This window comes from Lemur catta, chromosome 3 (genome assembly GCF_020740605.2).
Source record: "Lemur catta isolate mLemCat1 chromosome 3, mLemCat1.pri, whole genome shotgun sequence".
NCBI classification, from domain to species: Eukaryota; Metazoa; Chordata; class Mammalia; order Primates; family Lemuridae; genus Lemur; species Lemur catta.
This window is the reverse complement of record NC_059130.1, coordinates 88,415,597-88,436,012: the sequence shown is the minus strand read 5'-3', so window position 1 is coordinate 88,436,012 and position 20,416 is coordinate 88,415,597. Positions and strand designations below refer to the sequence as shown.

The following is a 20,416-nucleotide window of genomic DNA, read 5'->3' as shown; positions in this document are numbered from 1 at the left end:
GCCGTGGTGGTGCTCACCTGTAGTCCCAGCTACTTGGGAGGCTGAGGCAGGAGGATCGCTTGAGCCCAGGAGTTTGAGGTTGCTGTGAGCTAGGCTGACACCACGGCACTCTAGCCCAGGCAACAGAGCGAGACTGTGTCTCAAAAAAAAAAAAGTTCTCAATTGTAGTCCTGCTAATTGTCTATTCACCTGTTTTGTCTCTACTAGACTTTGACCTGTTTGAGGGCAAGAACCATGTCCAACCCATTACTGGGCTTCAGATGTTCCTCCATTCTCTGGCAAATGGTCAATCTAGTTTTAGACTCAGCAACACCATTTCTTTTCATAAGGCACTATAGAGTTTTTTAAAGGCTTATGACAGTGTTACCCACCTGTGGGGAAAAATGTATGAAAAACAAAACTTTAAAAAAAAAACTACTATCTCTATAAATTCTAGCACTGTGTAAATGGTATGTTAAATTTATTATTTATAAAAATTTCATTAGCTGTGAAAATAACTTGTGGGCTAGATTTTCTCACTGCAAGAATTCCAGAGCACCTCTGATTTCTGGTAAATTTAGCCAATCATAAATTAAATGATTTCCTGGAAGCCCAACAATTTCAAAACCAAAATTATGACAGTTTTTTTCAAAAACGTTACATTAAAAAAGTTATATCTAATATGGAATTTGAGTACATTTAAATAAGATAGCGATTTTGTGACATAGGGACCCCAAAGTAAGAATGCTCAGACCCATATTGGTTTAATACAGTCCTACCTCTACGAATCCCTTCTGTTCCTCACCCAAATAAACTAATCACTCTCTTCTGGGTCCTCCAAAATCTTTGGGGGTGGTGGGCTCAGAAGGAATCATCTGTTTACTTGTTTTCTCAACTGGACTATGGGCTACATCAGGAACAAGCCAGGTGTGAAATCAGTTTCCTTAGTGCCTAATGCGCACATACACACACACAATCAGTAAATGGTGAATAAAAAGAAAGGGAGTCAAGATCCACTTCTTGTCTTCTTGTTGAATGAATGACTACTAGAAGCACTCATCTTTCTTGTTTCCTTCCTTTGCGTATGTTGTTTGAGCTGTTCAGTCAACCAAGGAGGGAGCATACTCTACCTTAGGCAAAGTGCCAGGCCTTGTACAGAGAAGGGACAGATGATGCAGCTTGATCAGACTGTGACACAGAAAAGCTCAGGATCTGAGAGCACAGAGGAGGAAACTAACCCAGACTGAAGGGTGGTCAGGAGAGGCTTCCCAGGGGAAATGAAGTTGAGTCTCAGAAGGAAACGTGGGAATAACGATTAGCCTGACCAGAGGTAGAAGGTCCAGTGGGGGAGAAGTGGGTCTCTGTTGGAGAAACAACATGGGCAAAGGCCTCAGCCAGAGGGAACAGTCTTTGTGATAATAAAAAATACTTTAGACAGCCTAGAGTTTTGAATCTGTGGAGGAGACAATGCTCTAATGAGATTTTGGAGAAAAAGATCTGTAAATTATTTAAGGATTGTCTTAATTCCCTTCAATTGGGAAGCCGTTGAAGGTTTTAAATAGAAGGACATGAACAGATTTACATTTTAAAAAGATAACTCTGTGGACTGTGCAAGTAGTGGACTGGATGGAGGCAATGACGAATTTGGGGAAAACAGCTGAGAGTCTATTGCAGAAGTCCGGGTCAGACATGTTTAACAAAAAGTCTGGGTGAGACATGATGGTGACTTGGACTATGGTGGGGGCAATGGAAAGAAATGGAACAATCTGAGATATAAAAGTGGAGGAAGAATCTCACTGGCTGTGATGCAGGAGATAAGGAAGGGATTGGAGAGATAAGGAGGGTTCATTAATGAACTTGGACTTTACTCTTCAGGGATAAAGGCGAAGCCATTTAACATTTCAAACATGGAACTAATCCATTCAGATATGGGTTTATAAATAGCTCACTTGGCAGAGGGTGGTGAGAAGACCGTCAGAACAGTGCACAGGTAAGAGGCGAGGCTTAAACGGGGCGGGAGCAGTGAATATTGGGAGGCGCAGGAGGCAGCAGAGAAGTTTCAGAACCAGGTGCTGAGCCAAACTGTCGGTGAGCGCAGCAGAAATTGACGCAGCCCCGGGAACAGCTGGAGGGCGGGGGGAGGGGCCGCACCCGGCCGCCGGCGCCGCCCTCGCCTCCTGGCGCCGGGGGCGGGACCAGCGCACGCACGGCGGGATGACGCAGGGCCCGAGCCGGCCTTGTTCTGGCTGCCGCCGCCGCGCTGAGGCGGAGTAGGATGAGGCCCGCGGCCGCGGCTCCGGCGTCGGCGGGGGCAGCAGCAGCTGAGGCAGCAGCTGAGGCAGCCGCGACGGCTGCGCCCCCCCCCTCCTGACCTGGATTAGGCCCAGCAGCTCCGTGGCCGCCGCCGCCCCGCGGGGGGGCGGGGTGGGGAAGTGCTTCGTCTCCCCGCCCCCCCCCCCCACCGTCGCCTCTCAAGAGGCAACCGCCGCGACCCCGGCGAAGCCCGCGGCCCAGCCTTGAGCCTCCACCCCCGGGGGCTGGCATGAGCGGCCCCTCGGCGGCGCCGGGGGGCGGGGGAGTCGCCGCCGCCTGAGCCCGGGCCTGCCGGTCGACCCCACCTTGCCTACCGAGGCTGACCGCTGAGCTGCGAACGACCCCACCACTGCTTGCTTCCTCCCCCAGATCATACGCTCCAGCCCCAGAAGATGGGGAACTGCCTCAAATCCCCCACCTCGGATGACATCTCCTTGCTTCACGAGTCTCAGTCCGACCGGGCTAGCTTTGGCGAGGGGACGGAGCCGGATCAGGAGCCGCCGCCGCCATATCAGGTAGGGGAGGGTGTGTGTTGGGGGGGGTGCGAGGATTAGAGGCAGCTCTGGCAGAGATTGAGGGGGATTCGGGGCCGTCTCCGCTCCTGGCCTCGGTAAGGCCTGGCCTGGGGGGCGTTGACCCCCTTAAGGTGCATCCTAAGGCGCTTGCTTCCCAGTCCCAGAATAGGGGTGATTCTCCCCCTCCCCCCCCCCCCCGGGCACCGTGTGGGGATGATACTCTCCTGTCCTTGAGTTCAGGGATCAGAGTGTGTGACCATATCCCCTTGGCCAGGTGGAGTTTGGGGGTGACATTTTCGTCTTTATGTCTAAATCATAAGATTTCCCCATGTCATCGCCAACTGGATTATGGGTTCTGGATAGGTGATTGTCCACCCCCACCCCCGGCCCATTTATAGTTTCACGTGTGGTCATCCACCCCCCCCCACTCCCCACCCCATCTTAGTTAATTGGATCTGGTAGGTGTTCGTTTCTCCCTGTACTTGAGACAGATCTCCAAGTGGTGATTTTGGTCCTAGCGACATCAAGAGTTACTTGTTTATGTATGTATATATTTTAACCCCTCCTCCTTTTGCTCCACCCCCTATGACACACCTTTTAAACGTGCTGACTTAATAAAACTTGATTATCTTGAACTTTGGAAACCTTTAAACCTGACTTGGGAAATGTCTTCTGTTACTCATGGTTCTTCCTTTGTATCAGAAACTCTCTGAAGTAGGTTTCACTGCTTTTTGACAACAATCAGTAGTCCCAGATGTGTTACAGAATTACTAGAGTTAAGACCATTTAAACTCAAAATAGAAATGCTGATGCTATAATCCATGATAATATGTAAAAATATTTTCTCTGCTTTTTCAATTTTAGATAAGAAATATAAACATTTTTTCCGGAAGGGCTTCAATAATAGTCCTTAATTTTTTTCCTGAAGGGAGTTTCGTTTTCTCCTTTGTTGTTTCATGTGGTGACATCATTATCTAGTGTTTTCTTTTCTCATTCCTATGTAAACCAGTGTCTCGTCACACCAGAAAAACCTGATCACATATACTGATTTTCTGAATAAAACCCTAAAGGGGCCTTGTATGGTCTGGTCTTAATTATGGCGTACAGAAGCCTCCATGACTTATCTCTAACATTCTGTATTCCAGGCCTACCAACTACACTAGGCTGTTCACACCTGTTCATGCCTTTGCTCCAGTAGCTCTCTGCTTGGAGCCCTTCCCCCAAGGTCAGCCAGGTGAACATCTAATCCTCTTTGAGGAGTCAGCTCTCACATCTGAAGTCCTATTCCCCTCCCTTCCATCCTGAATCCCTTGTTTGTGTGTCCACTGAACCCTCTACACTTCCATAAGCAATACCTATAACATTTTGTGTGTCTCATCTTTGAGATGTTCCCCTCCTTCCCCAGTACCCCAGTATAAGCTGCATGAAGGTAGGGACCCTGTTCATTGTTGTATCCCTAGCATCTTGCTCTTAGGAGATACTTAGTAACTGTGAGCTAAATGAAGAATATAAGCCCTCGAGAGCAGGGACTATCCCTAATGTTTTGCAGTTTGGGGCACATAAGAAGCACCTAAATGTTGAATGAGTTTATGAATGTGAATTCGGTATTTTGTATATTTGCACAACCATTTCTCCCAGGGTATGTGAATTATCACAGGGATAGTCTCTTTAAAAATCCAAGCTGAATCTGGATGTCTTTGAGTAAACTGTTAATATGTCATTGTCCAACCCCCCATATATACTATACAACAAATGTGCTTATTTCAGTTTTGTGTGCACATTTTTTTATGAGTTTTAATTTCAAAATCTCCTATGGTTCCTAGCCCCTTTCCAGGCAAATTGAATGTATTTAGCTTACTGTTCTCTGTTATCCTTATAATTGTAGTATTAAAGGTGTTAGAATTTATGAGAACTGTATTTGCTCATTTCAGAAGGACTAGATAATGAGAGTTTTGGCATCATGAAAGAATTTTTTTTTTAAATGTTATTTTTGACAGTGGGAGTTTTTGTGGTTGCCCTTTCCTGAAGTGAATGACCCAGATACTAATGCAAATTTAGTATAAATTGGAAGAAAATAATTACTTTAAAAAATGGGAGCATAAAAAGAAACTTTTGTAGAAAATATTTTTCGCTGCCAAAGAAATAAATGGTTATTTTAGATGATCTGAGAAACAATTCAAGGTAAATGATTTATAATATTTTCAGTTGACAAAAGTAACTTTTCAAGAAATAGTATATAATTAACAGAGCTATAGGAATAAGGGCTTATTTCTTTAAAGAATAGACTTGGCTGCAATACAAAATTGGAAAGGTAATAGCTGATTATAAAGAAATGTGTTTTTTTGTGTAGTGTAGTTAAAAGATGTCATTTTTCTTGTTGTACAATGCACTTATATGCTAAGAGCTCTTATAAAGCAGAATTCCAGTTATTTGCTACTAGCAGCATCTGACAGATTTTTTTAAATTTTTGCTTAAAAGTAAGCTCAGTGCCATTATGATCAAGTTTGTAGTAAGTACATATTTCTCTCCTGAGTTTCTTTACTAGCCTCCTGATGAGTTTCCCTGCTTTCACCTTTGCCTTCTCTATATAACCTGTTCTCAACACAGAAGCCAGAGAGATTATGGTGAAACAGAACATGACATTGTGCTCAAGGATCCCTATGTGGATCCTTGTTTCATTCAAAGTAAAAACAAAATTCCTGAGTGTCCCGTAAACCCTACATAATCTATACCCCTGTCTCCACATATCCCTTTCTTGATATGTCCTACTACTCTCACCTTTTTTTGGCTTCCCTCCAACTTCACTGGCCTTGTTGCTGTTCTAGGATATTCTGGGACCTTTGCCCTGCTTATTTCTGTGCCCGGAGTACTCTTCCTTAGGTATCATGGTGGCTGACTCTCACCTACAAGTTTTTTCTCTAATGCTACCTTAAATCCTCTCTGACCATACTATTTAAAGTTGCAGCCTGAAGTCCCTCTTACCCTGTTTTATTTTTTCCCTATAGCATTTATCACTTTCTAACATACTATCTTACTTTTATCTGTCTCTTTCTCGTAGGTCGAAAGGAAGAAAGGAGATTTTTAAATTAATCTTTCCTAAGTACTTAGAACAGTGCCTGGCACATATTAGGCACTCAGTAATTTGGTTGAATGGATTTCTTTTTTATTTGAGACAGCATCTCCCTCCGTTGCCCCAGCTAGAGTACAGTGGTGTCATCATAGCTCACTGTAACCTCAAACTCCTGGGCTCAAGTATTAATAATTCTCCTGCCTGAGCCTCCCAAATAGCTAAGACTATGGGTACACGCCACCGCACCCAGCTTGTTTTTCTATTTTTTGTAGAAATGGGTCTCCCTGTGTTACTCAGGCTGGTCTCTAACTCCTGGCCTCAAGTGGTGATCCTGCTTAGGGCCTCCCAAAGTGCTAGCATTACAGGTGTGAGCCACTGAACCCAGCCAAATGGTTTTCTTTCAAATAAATTAGTATGTTCATTATACAAAATATTATGCTAATATTTTGAGGCTGTTGAACATCTTATTAGAACCATGCATATTGTTCATGCCATTTTTGTTCCTATATTGTAAATCAGGTTATTTTTAGAGACAGGGTTGATATGTTGCCCACACTGGAGTGCAGTGGCTATTCACAGGGATAATCATAGCTCAGTTTAGCCTCGAGCTCCTGGCTTCAAGCGATGCTCCTGTCTCAGCCTTGAAAGTAGCTGGGAATACAGGTGGCACGTGTGGTGCCTGGTTTTTATAGATCAGTGTTAAGGAATCCTAAAAAGTCAAATTCCAACATTATTAAATATAGGAATTGGTTTAAACTAATTATTGGTAAAAATGATTAATGGTTTGTTGTTGGTTTTTTTAACTCTTTGTAGCTACCACGAGATACTTGTTCAATGAGAAAGTACTTGAATCCCTATCCTTAAAGTATTGAGAGGGGAAGAGATTAGGATATTTCTCGACTTAGAAGGTAGAAACATTTGACACACCTTTTACCCAACTCTGTACCTCCTGATTGGTTAAAAATTATACACAAGGAGTCCTGCCCATCCAAGGCAGTCTAGGAAGGACAGTGAGTGGGATGATGTCATGAAAGGCTGGAGAATGAAAGTTCTTGAGGAGGCCAGATAAGCAGCCCAGCTCTGAATGGTATTATGTGTGAACAGCTTGAGGTACAACTCTTGTCACTGAGAACTCTGTCATGTGCTGATTTGAGGGTGGCACTCTGTTAAAACAGAGCTTAGTATTCGTTGAACAAACTACAATATTTCTATCTGAATGTATATAAATAAAGATGGGTATCACTCAGTTTTGCAGTAGTAATGCAGTTTGAGATTTACCAGTTTTCTTCCCCCAAGCTATGCTTTTTGATTAATAGGTTTGAAATTTTAAAATCAGAAGAAAATAAATTATTGTTATTAGTGTAGCATTGAGTACAAGTATAGCTCTGGGTTTGGAGTCAGGTGGACCTGGGCTCACATTCTGGCAAATAAGAAAAAGGAAGGAGTTTGTCAGATTATGTTTTGAGGAGTTTTGTTCAGAAATAAGAAAACAAAATTTTGGATCATTTAAGTTGTAACTGAAAAATTTCTTCATAGTATGTTTTCCCGGATAGAAATCTTTAAAAAGTATCCCCCTTTAAAAATCTAGAATATAGTACTTATTTTTACACCTTCACAACTGCAATACTATTTCAATGCCTTGGGGCTTGGGGGAATATTTTTGCCTTTTTTCTAATGCCTTGTTTTTCTGTTCATCTTATGAGGTTAAATTTGATACTTGAAGGATTTCTTTTTTTTGTACATACTAACAATTTTGCTTATCATTTTGGAGCAAATTACCCCCAAATTTATTTCGCATATCTTGGTCTTATTAAACAAATTGTTTAACTTGTAATGAATTCTCTTTGTGTAAAGTTTTATCCTCATCTTCATGATTAAGAAGTTCTACCTTCTCATTGAGGTTCAGATCAACTCCAACTTTCTTAAATAAAGCCTTCCCTCACTAGTTTTTCCTCTGACTCCTGATTTGTCCAGTACAGGGTTTTTGTTGTTGTTTGCAACATTTACCTGGAAATCATTGTCTTGTTTGTTAGCTCTTGATGTTTTAAAAATTATGTCTTCCCAGAGCAAACTTTCCTTAACGAAAAAGATATATTAAACTTTTAAAAGATTTCTCAGTGGAGTGGAATGGCACATTCCATACCTTAGATGCTTTCTATAATAACAATATTATAGGTAATAATATCAAAACAGTAACCTAATTGATGTACCCTCTCCTCCCTGTTAATTTTATTTCATGTTGCTAGGTAACCTCTGTCTCAGATCAGATCCCTTTGCATCTTAATCCTTAATGGTTCTTCCGTGACTAACCACTGAAGATACCTGACATAGCATTCAAAGTCATGATCTCGCTCTTTGAATACTTAATCCTTAATGGTTCTTCCGTGACTAACCACTGAAGATACCTGACATAGCATTCAAAGTCATGATCTCGCTCTTTGAATACTTTTCCAGCTGTTTGTAGCCTTGTATGTTATACAACCTATATACCCCAGTCAAACTGAACAGTTTACTATATCCTGTGCCTTCTGCTTTCCTGCCTTTCTTTGCTCATTGTATTCCCATTGCTCAGAATGCTTTTCTTTAATCCGTTCTAGTCTAAATTCTAGTGTTCAGGTTCACTTTAAGTGCCATGAATCCATGAATTCTGGCCTCCCCAACATAAACTTTTTAAAATCTGAACTCCTTTGGCACATTGTTTACCCAAAAAAGTGTCTTAGGACACTTAACCCTTCCTATTTAAATTATTTGTGGCATCACCACATCTGCTAGAATCCAAGACTGGATCATCTTTGCATTGCTAGAACTATGCTTTTCACATAGCAGGTACTCATATTGGTTGAATATGATGATCAGGTATTGCATTTTGCTATAAGGCTGCAGTTTTATGGTAGCTTCAATATAAAATGTTCCCAGAATCCTGTGCTTTAGTGTTTGGCATATCACTTCTAACTTAGAAAGTACACAACCTTTGGGGAAGTTAATATCTTTGTATTTGTTTTGTTTGAATTTGGTTTCATGTTGTATGAAGTTCAGTTTGCCTAGGTGACTTACAAATAAGCAAAGTTATTTGCTGTTGTGTGACCATTGTTGCAGTTTTTCATTTGTTTATGCCTGATCTACCACTCTGTGCCCTTTATATAAGGCTGATTTGTTGGCATTAAGAATGTATGCACCTTTAAGAGTAGGACAGTCTGTGTGTCAGTTTATAATAATTCTAGAGCTAATTATAGGGTAACTTGAGAAGATGGGGGCAGTGAGTTACTTGGTGCATAAGATCTGAGCACTTGATTTTTCTTAATGTTTTTTAGGTAATACTGGAAAACAATATTATAGAAATTAGATCTTTAAAAATTTTATACATAAATACTTCAGGTAAAATGATGTGTTTTCTTTAAAGTCTTGATTTTTTTTTTTTTTTTTTTTTTTTTTTTGAGACAGAGTCTCACTCTGTTGCCCAGGCTAGAGTGCCGTGGCGTCAGCCTAGCTCACAGCAACCTCAGACTCCTGGGCTCAAGCGATCCTCCTGCCTCAGCCTCCCAAGTAGCTGGGACTACAGGCATGCGCCACCATGCCCGGCTAATTTTTCTATATATATTTTTAGCTGTCTATATGATTTCTTTCTATTTTTAGTAGAGACGGGGGTCTCGCTCTTGCTCAGGCTGGTCTCGAACTCCTGAGCTCAAATGATCCACCCGCCTCGGCCTCCCAGAGGGCTAGGATTACAGGCGTGAGCCACGGCGCCCGGCCTAAAGGCTTGATTTTATTTAGTTTCTTCTAAGTAGGAAAATTGTCACAGAATGGCTGTTACAGGTTCTCGGACATTTTTGAACTTGTGTCATTTGTTACTGTGTCTTTTTTCTTGACTATGTCTCAGGCAAGGTAAATTCTGAAAATTAAGAGGGGAGTGACAAGAAGATAATTGTAGAATAGAATCAGAATTAGAGGAATGTTATCTTGCCTCAAGCCATTTCTGAAAGTTTATCTTCTTTGTATTACCTTCCTTCATGTGCAGAGTTAAGGATGATATATTTCTATCCTGTATTCATATGGGGTATTAAAAAGGCTGTAAGTGGAGAATTACTGTTTAGTGGGTATAGAGTTCAGTTTTACAAGATGAAAAGTTCTAGAGATGGATGATGGTGACGGTTGCAAGTTCTGAATGTATTAATATCTCCAAACTATATGTTTGAATGGTTAAGCTGGTAAATTTTATGTTATGTATATTTTAAAACAATTGAAATTGGAACAAAAATAGGCTATAAAATATACGGAAGGTGATTCCTTATTAGTAATTTAATATTGAATTAAATATTTATGTTTTGTTTTTTTGAGAGAGGGTCTCATTCTGTGGCCCAGGCTATAGTGCAGTGGCATCATCATAGCTCACTGCAACCTCAAACTCCTGGACTCAAGAGATCCTCCTACCTCAGCCTTCCTAGTAGCTGGGACTACAGGGTTTCTTCACTGCACTCAGCTATAGTATGTAGAGTTTTTTTGTTGCCCAGGCTGGAGTGTAGTAATGAAAACATAGCCCCATTGCAGCCTCTAACTCCTGGGTTCAAGTGATCCTGCTTCAGTATCCCAAGTAGCTGAGTGAAGTGTATGCTTTTAATGGTAGAAGAAATTGCTACATGAGATTGAAAAGTAAAATGATAAGAGAGAGATACATGTATTTTATCCTCTTAGGGAATCTGCCTGATCTAATGATTTTTATATTCAGTTTGGCTTTATGATAATATTGTTTTTGAACTCTTAGAGTTCCTTATTTTGACTAAATACTGAAGTTAAATTTCATAGAATGTATATATACCTATCTTTTAATTAATTAAATTGCCAACCTGGAGTGTCCTCCCAGGGGCCAGATGAGTAATTATCTTGTTTCTCAATCCAGAGACCATACAGTAAGGTAACTAAGGGATCTGAGGGTGTGGAATGAAGAAAGCAGCCTTCAAAATATGTTTCTAAAGTTCTCAATTTTCTGAATACTGAAAGTTGAGTGGCCTTAACAGTGAGGCTTTTATAATTCAGCTAGTTAAAATTGCACGTAATTTTGTATAACAATTTAAACCCTTGTTTTTGTGGAAGAAAAAGAAGCCGTTTACCATAAATTGAGCAGCAGAGCAATTAGGATAAAAACCAGACATTTGATACTCAGGTTATTCTGTCAGTCACCAAGTATGTCTTAGGCACTAAGTAGAAAGGAGAAATGAGTCTCTTACCTCTAAGGAACTATTTAAGGGGAGAACACTAATGTGTATACATGAAACAATTACTGAGTTTAGTGTGAAATTGACGAATTCATTGTGAAACAGTAAACAATCAAATATTAAATTGTTTTTATAGACTTGAAGTTATGGAATCAATTTATGATAGGGCAATGAGTTGCAAATTTAATTTTTAGTATCTGAAGCCTTCTAGTGAAATCTTACATGAAACGTCAGTATTATAAAAATAAAAACAGCACTGCCTTGATTAAATTGAGTGGTTGAGCTTGGAACCAAAAGATTACAGGCAGCCCTTCTTATCCTTGGGTTCCTCATCCTCTGATGCAGCCAACCATGGATTGAAAATATTTGGAGGAAAAAACAATAAAAAATAACGGAACTATAAAAAATAATGCAAATAAAAAACAAAATACAGTATGATGATTATTTGCATAGCATTTATTGTATTGGTATTATAAGTAGTCGAGAGATGATTTAAAGTATATAGGAGGATGTGCATGGGTTATGTACAATTTTATATCGGACTTGGGCATCCAGAGATTTTGGTATCCCTGGAGGTGTGGCGGGCTGGGACGAGTCCCCTATGGATACTGGATGTGGAGGCATGACTATAATCAGTAGGTGGTGGGCATGAATTGAGAGTCCAGGGACTTGTGTAATCTCGTACAGTAACAATGTAGTGCGTGAGTGGAAAATAAGTTTTTTTTTTTAATTAAAATGTGACTTATAGTAAAATATTCTTTTTTTTTTTTTTTTTTGAGACAGAGTCTCCCTTTGTTGCCTGGGCTAGAGTGAGTGCCGTGGCGTCAGCCTAGCTCACAGCAACCTCAAACTCCTGGGCTTAAGCGATCCTACTGCCTCAGCCTCCTGAGTAGCTGGGACTACAGGCATGCACCACCATGCCCGGCTAATTTTTTATATTTATATATATATATATATATATATTCTTTTTTAGTTGTCCATATAATTTCTTTCTATTTTTAGTAGAGACAGGGTCTCGCTCTTGCTCACGCTCATGCTGGTCTTGAACTCCTGAGCTCAAACCATCCATCCGCCTCGGCCTCCCAGAGTGCTAGGATTACAGGCATGAGCCACCACCCCCGGCCTATTTTAGACATTTTAATAGGTTTATAGAAGAAAAGAAATATAGTTGACCCTTGAACAACACAGGTTTGAACTGCATGGGTCCACTTATGCAAATTTTTTCAGTAAATATATTAGAAAATTTTTTGGAGATTTGTGACAATTTGAAAAAAGTTGTAAATGAACCTCATAGCATAGAAATAGCAAAATTAAGAAAAGGGTATATTGTAAATGAATAAAATATGTGTAGATACTATTCTATTTTATCATTTGCTACCATAAAATATACACAAATCTATTATATAATGAAAGTTTAAAATATATATATATTTTTTGAGACAGGGTCTTGCTCTGTCACCCAGGCCATAGTGCAGTTGTGTGATCATAGCTCACTGCAACCTCACACTCTTGGGCTCAAGCAATCCTCCTGCCTCTGCCTCCCAGATGGAATTACAGGTGCCTGGCATGCTGGCTAATTTTTCTATTTTTTTTTTTTTAGAGACAGGGTCTTGCTATGTTACCCAGGCTGGCTCCAACTCCAGGCCTCACACAATCCCCCTACCTCAGCCTCCCAAAGTGTTAGGATTACTGACATGAGCCACTGTGCCCAGCCTGTGAGTTTTGAAATTAGGAAATATGAATCATTTGTTCTCATTTTTCAAGATTGTTTTGGCTATTCTTAATCCCTTGTATTTCCATTTGAATTTTGGCATCAGTTGTCAATTTCTGTAAGTAAGCCAGCTGGAATTTTGATAGGGCTGCATTTAAGTTTTTTTCTAATGAACCTACGTTGAGACATCCAATAATTGGCCTAAGCATTATCGCCCAAAGACTGTAGTTGACATTAGGGTTCACTCTTGGTGTTGTATGTGGATTTAGCAAATGTATGACAGCAGGTATTCACCATTAGTATCATACAGAATTGTTTCACTCCCTAAAAATCCTGTTTATCACTTTCCCCAAATCATGGCAACCACTGGTGGTTCTACTGCCTCCATAGTTTTGCCATTTCCAGAATGTTGCATACTTGGAACCATGTAGTATATAGACTTTTCAGATTGGTTTCTTTCATGTAGTGATTTAAAGTTTTCATGTAGGCACTTAAAAGTTTTTTTGTGTCTTTTCGTGGCTTAATAGCTCATTTCATTTTAACACTGAGTAATATTCCATTGTATGGATGTACCACAGTTTATCCATTCACCTAATGAAGGATACCTAGTTGCTTCCAAATTTTGGCAATTGTGAGTAAAACTACTATAAACATCTATGTGCAGGTTTTTGGTTGGATATAATTTGTCAGCTCCTTTGCAGCACAGTTGCTGGATCAAATGGTAAGAGTGTGTTAAGAGTATTATAAGAAACTATCAAACTGTCTTCCAAAAGTTTACCATTTTGCATTCCCACCAACAGAGAATGAGAGTTCCTGTTGCTTTTCATCCTTGCCAGCTTTTGGTGTTGTCAGTGTTTGGGATTTTCACCATTCTAATAGGTGCATAGTGGTATTTTTAGTTTTAATTTGCAATTCTCTGTGCTTTTTAACTTTTTCCCCTCGTATTTGGGACAGGATGGCTAAGGGTGGCTGGAGTTGAGTAGTTCCGTTTCCCCAGGTAGTTTGAGCTCTGGTAGAATATTCTCTTGTGGGCAAGCCTTGTGAAGAACAGAATACTATGGCATATTTCAAAGTGGTTCTTCTTTCCCTTCCTGCTGGAATCACAAGATTTTTTACTGTGAAAACCTGGTAGAGGTGTTGGAGGTAAAATTCAAGTGTGGGGGACCATTGTGAGTTTTTCAGTCTCAGATTTGTCCACACTGAGCTTCCAGCAGTTTTTCAATAACATTTCAGGTTTCCTACCCTAGCACTGGTTCTTGGGGGTTTCTGGTCCAGTGAGTTGTGATTCTCTGTGTTTGCCTGTCTGTTTCTCCAGTTTTGGTGGCAACTGTTTACATGTGACCTTTTCTGGATCTAAGAATTATTGATTGATCCATTTGTTCAGCTGGTTATTTGTTACAACAGAGTGACAGCTTCTGAGTTCCTTATATGCCAACCAGAAACCAGCAATTCTTACTTTTCATAATAATTCTATGAAAGTGAGTACAGTAGTACTCCCTTATCCACAGGGCATAAGTTCCATGATCCTCAGTGGATGCCTGAAACTCTGGACACTACTGAACCCTATATATACTATGTTCTCTGATGTATCGTAATAACTGAAATGGCTACTAAGTGGCTAATAGGCAGGTAACACACACAGAATGGATACCCTAGACAAAGGGGTGATTCATGTCCCACGTAGGAAGGAAGGAGTGGTGGGATGGTATAAGATTTCATTATTACCCCAATCAGAATGGCACACGACTTAAAACTTATGCATTGTTTATTTCTGGAATATTCCATTTAATATTTTCAGACTGTAGTTAACCTTGAGAGACTGAAAAAGCATATAATAAGGAGGAACTACTAGAGATCCACTTAATCTTTTTTTTTTTTTTTTTTTTTTTTTTGAGACAGAATCTCACTTTGTTGCCCGGGCTAGAGTGAGTGCTGTGGCGTCAGCCTAGCTCACAGCAACCTCAAACTCCTGGGCTTAAGCGATCCTACTGCCTCAGCCTCCCGAGTAGCTGGGATTACAGGCATGCGCCACCATGCCCGGCTAATTTTTTCTATATATATTTTTAGCCGTCCAGATAATTTATTTCTATTTTTTAGTAGAGACGGGGGTCTCGCTCAGGCTGGTCTCAAACTCCTGACCTCGAGCGATCCACCTGCCTCAGCCTCCCAGAGTGCTAGGATTACAGGCGTGAGCCACCGCGCCCAGCCGAGATCCACTTAATCTTGAAGATGAAGAAACAGGCTTTGCAGTAGAGCAGGGCAGCTAGGAGAATTGCATTTAGACAACAGGGATAACTACACAATGTGGCAGAGGAATGGTAGAGGAATGAAAATATTAATAGATGTGGTACACACTAGATTGGGCTCAGGCAGTCATGGGATCCACTGGGAGTTCATTTCCGATAGAGTGAGTCCAGCAAAGGAATGGGATATTGGAATGAAGTAGTTTATAAAGTGATACCTGAAATAATGACTACTTTATAATGAAATGGATCTTCTAATACTGTTTCATAAATCATATAAAGGTAGGGACAACATATGGCACAGTGTTCTACTACATTGACAGAAATACGCATGTGTGTAACATCTTTTTTGTCGTTTGAAGGTAAATGGCCCTGTCCCACAGCAAAATTCTGAAGTTAGCAAAGTGTTTTTGGTGTCTTTTCCTATTCTCAAAGATTCTCCTTTTCCGCTTCTCCCTAATAGGCAATCAGGGCTTTCAATCTAACCTTTCTCTCCCAAAATAAGTGGTATATTGATCATTAATTGATACTAAGGCACTAGTTCCTATCAATTAAGGCTCATTTCAGTATAGTGCAGATGTATTTTATGTAACTCCACTAGGCCTTTGTGTACTTAACCCTTTGCACCATCCCCTTTTCCCTGCAACAGCTGGAACTCTTGTAAAAAAAATAATAATAATAAAATAAATAAATAAATAAAAACCAAGAAGGGCATGTATGCTGTCCTTTATGGCTTTTAATACCAGGACTCGTTTGGTCTTTTTTGTCATGTTAGTTTACTGCTTTAAGACCCTAAGCCAAAGATTCTCAACCAGGATGAATTTGCTCTCCAGGAAGCATTTAGCAAAGTCTGGAAACATTTTTGGTTGTCACAACATGTGGCCAGGAAGGGGGTACTACTGGCATCTAGTGGATAGAAGGATGCTGCTAAACAATCATATGATGCACAGGACAGCCCCTCAACAACAAAAAATTATCATGCCTAAAATGTCTGGAGTGCCCAGGTTGAGAAACCCTTCATTCAACCAAGCGAACCTCTTCTTCCTCCCTTAACTCAAATAAGTCCTTAATTAAGTTTCTCTTTCTTCAGCTGAAAAATGGGGGTTACTCAGTACCTATTCAGCTACAAAGATTAAATGAGTTGATGTATGAAAATTATTAGCACAGTGCCTTGACACAGTAGCACTCTTGGCCGAATGAATGAATTAGAGCATTTAAAAAATATTCTGTGATGTAGCTCCCTTTCTTATCATTCATCTTGATTTTCTAGAGAAAATTCCCATGTTAAATACTTTGATTTCTTGTCACTATAAGTCACATGCTATAGAAATTTCTATATTTCAGCATCTAAAATATGCTTCCTGTTCGCCCTCTTAAAATCATGTTTTCATTTTTGATCATGAAAAACAGTGATTATCATGACTTTTAAGTTAGAGATATCTTTTGCTTTTCTTTTTTAAATACTTCAGTGAATTGAGGATTGGTGAGGAATGTGGGGCAAACTTTAAGTCAGTCAGTAATTGAATATTTTCTATTGTCAAAAAAGAGTTCATGGTCAAATAGCATATGTAGGAAATGTTAGAAGGAAAATTGCAGAAACACTAAACTGATCCTATACTCTTCGTATCTTAAATTTTATGTAGTACTTAAATTTAAGGCCATTGATAATTGTAGTCTAAGAAGCCTCTAAAAGCAGAAATGATATTAGTGTCAAAAACCAGTAAACTTTACAGGAAAGATTTGTGGATTGTTTAGATTTTTATGGTATACTGCAATGCAAGGTAGTGTTAGGTACTATGAATTAGGAGTTTAAATTTTTTTTAATTGGCTGAGGCTCACTGGAGATATTTTTTTTGTGAAATAGTTTTCAGCCTAGAGATCCTGCACAAGTTAAATGTATACCTTTATGCATTTTAATTTTTTGGTATGGTAAATGATATTTTAGAAATTTATTTTGGTTTCCAGTTATTCATTGCTAGTATTGACAAATACAGTGGATTTGTGTGTGTGTTGTTTTTGTTTTGTTTTTGAGATAGAGTCTCGCTCTGTTGCCTGGGCTAGAGTGTAGTGGCATCATCATAGCTCACTGCAACCTCAAACTCCTGGGCTAAAGCAGTTTTCCTGCCTCAGGCTCCCAATTTTAGGTTTACAGGTACCTGCCACAATGCCCAGGGACTTGCTCTTGCCCAGGCTGGTCTTCAACTCCTGGCCTTAAGCAGTCCTCCCACCATGGCCTCCCAAAGTGCTAGGCTTACAGACGTGAGCCATGGTGCCTGGCCTATGTGTGTCCTTATAAGTTGCAACCTGGGTATAAACTCATTATAGGAGGTTTGGTTAGATGCCTTGGGATTTTTCTAAATTGATGCATTTGTGGTTATCCTTTGTTTTTTAGGGTTTTAATAAAGTACTAAAATTCAACTTCATATGTTGATTCTGAAACTGATTCTTAACTAGGTCCTTTTACAAACTTTCACAGCTTCTCCCTTTTTATCTTCACTCCCTCCCCGGAAATCACTGAAATGACTTCTGAGCAGATTTTCATTTCATTTTATTGATTCAAAATTATTATTAGAAAGATAAGTTTATTATGCCCTGGAGGTAATAGAATGGTGCATACAAACTCTTGAATTATGTAGGACAGTTTGTATTAATGGGTGAAATCTATTCGGCATTTTGAATTCTTACACCTATTTCATTAATTTTTTTTCTTACTATCAGATAGTTCTTCCTCTGTTGTTAGTGTGTCTGCCCTTGGAGTACCTCTTACAATTTCTAATTATTTTCATATTGGAAAACCAGATAATCAAGCAGCATAATATTTCCTAGCAATTGTCAGTAGAGATCCTACAGGCAGTGGCAATGAGTAGAGTATCATTATCATTTGTGAATGAACTTTTTGGGGGTTTGTACACTTGGGCACCTTATTTTTTTCTTTTTTGAAGTTAAAGATTTTTTTTTTCAATTCTTGGCACAGTTTAGCTTATATAAATTCAATTTTAGTAGGAAATTCATATGTTTATGAGAGTTGAAAGAACCTCTTTCAATTGTGGTTAGCTAATCTGTTTCCTTGTTCACATACACCTCACCTCCTCCACTGTGTCATCTTCTGGAATTTTTTTCTCATCCCTACATTTTGTTTGTCAAAAATTCTTATTCTTTAGAACATGATTTAATTAATTCCACACTCCTATCAGAACTCTGGCTCAAACCCCCAATTCTGTTGCTTTGTGATTTCTGGCAGCAGTGATATGAGATCGTGACCTCCAACTCAGAGACTGTTTTTCAGGGATTCTTAACCTTTTTTGTGACATAGAAACCTTTGTGCCATATGATGAAAGCTCTGGACCCCTATTCAGATAGGATTTTTGAATGAATAAAATAAATTACTAAGATTACTAAGGAAATCATTGAATGCAGTTCTATCCCTGAATCTGTAAGGGTCTGTGGACCCTAATTTTAGTGCTCCTCAATCTAAAGATTTTTTTTTTTTTTTTTGAGACAGAGTCTCACTTTGTTGCCCGGGCTAGAGTGAGTGCCCTGGCGTCAGCCTAGCTCACAGCAACCTCAAACTCCTGGGCTTAAGCGATCCTACTGCCTCAGCCTCCCGAGTAGCTGGGACTACAGGCATGCGCCATCATGCCCAGCTGATTTTTTCTCTATATATATTTTTAGTTGTCCAGATAATTTATTTCTATTTTTTTTTTTAGCAGAGACGGGGGTCTCGCTCAGGCTGGTCTCGAACTCCCAACCTTGAGCGATCCACTCGCCTGGGCCTCCCAGAGAGCTAGGATTACAGGCGTGAGCTACCGCGCCTAGCCAAGATTTTTTTATTGACCTTAGATCTGGGCTGAGCGCAGTGCCTCACGCCTGTAATTCTAGCACTTTGGGAGGCAAGGCAGGAGGATCGTTTGAGCCCAGGAGTTTGAGGTTGCAGTGAGCTATCATGATGCCATTGCACTCCAGCCTGGGCAACAGAGCAAGACCTTTTGTCTCAAAAAAAAAAAAAAATTAAAAAAAAATTTTTTAAATTGCCAACCTATGAGTATTCAAATTGTTTTTGGCAATTCAGAGTGAAAAATTTATATCATGCTTCAGTTTATAAAAATTGAAATAAATGGGCCAGGCACACTGGCTCATGACTGTAATCCTAGCACTCTGGGAGGCTGAGGCAGGAGGATCACTTGAGGTCAGCAGTCTGAGACTAGCCTGAGCAAGAGTGAGACCCTGTCTCTACTAAAAATAGAAAAAATTAGGCAGGTGTGGTGGTGTGAACCTGTAGTACTTGGGAGGCTGAGGCAGGAGGATTGCTTGAGCCCAGGAGTTTGAGGTTGCAGTGAGCTGTGATACACCACTGCACTCCAACCTGAGCAACAGGGGAGACCCTGTCTCAAAAAAATGGGAAGACATTACTGCTTAACTTTCCAAAGGATTTCAGATTTCTATCATTGGTTTTCAACCATAGGATCTGTAACTTTAATCAGAAATAGAAAAATTGATTAAGCCTAAATTATTTGTTTACAGAGTGATGCAAAGGCACCATCAAGTTTACAGTTTTTTTCTGCTTGGGGCGGATCTCAAATGTCACTGCACTTGTTGGGTACCATGTACAAAGTATAAGATACATTAATCAGTATGAAATCATAGGTGAGATTGGTGCTAGACGAGGCTTGAGGTTAGAGAACTAACTTTGGAGTTGTTAAAGAGGGTTTCTTGAGAAAGTGGGCGTATCAAAAACCAAGACCTCCCTTACCCCTTGAGATAATCACCCCCAAATCCTGTGGATTTTTCCCTTCACATCATTTTTCAAATTGCATTTCTGTTTCTTTGGAATCATCTAAGTTCAAGTCAGTGTTTCTTAACATTTTTACTGGTAATAACTCTTGAAGCTGAAGACCATAAACCTTTCCCTAGAAAGATGCACAGAATTTTGGATGCAATATCAAGGAGTTTATATGCTTCCTTAAGTCCTAGACCCCAGATTAACCTTTGGTCTAGCTCAAACTTCTGTGTCTACTTTCTTTATTTGCCTTCTCCAACATATCTTGTCTGCCAGTACCAGGTAGCCTGTTTATAGGCTTTATGTCTGTCATACCTCTTCAGTGATTCTTCAGTGTCTTGATCATATAGCTCACTGCAGCTGGGAATATAGACATAGGCTTTACGGTTGTCATATCTCTTCAGTGATTCCTCAGTGTCCTGGTCATAGCTCAATGCAGCCTGGAACTCCTGGCCCCAAGTGATCCTCCCACCTCAGCCTCTCAAAGTGTTGGGATTACAGGCGTCAGCCACCACGCTGGGCCCACAGCATGTTCTGTCATTAGACTTCATTTCATAATTCTAAAGTAAGAGTGGTTTTTGTACTTGAAAGATATTTT

The 20,416-nt window shown here is 40.0% G+C and overlaps 1 protein-coding gene across 1 annotated transcript in view; it reads left to right on the top strand.

Annotated features, from left to right (window-relative positions):
* Positions 1–2,199: 2,199 nt before the first annotated feature.
* RNF11 (ring finger protein 11) overlaps positions 2,200–20,416 on the top strand; it is a 36,732-nt gene continuing 18,515 nt past the window's right edge. Inside the window, exon 1 of the mRNA XM_045548067.1 lies at positions 2,200–2,807. Coding sequence (XP_045404023.1) covers positions 2,685–2,807 — 123 coding nt within the window. The 5' untranslated portion in view covers positions 2,200–2,684. The remainder of the gene's footprint in view (positions 2,808–20,416) is intronic.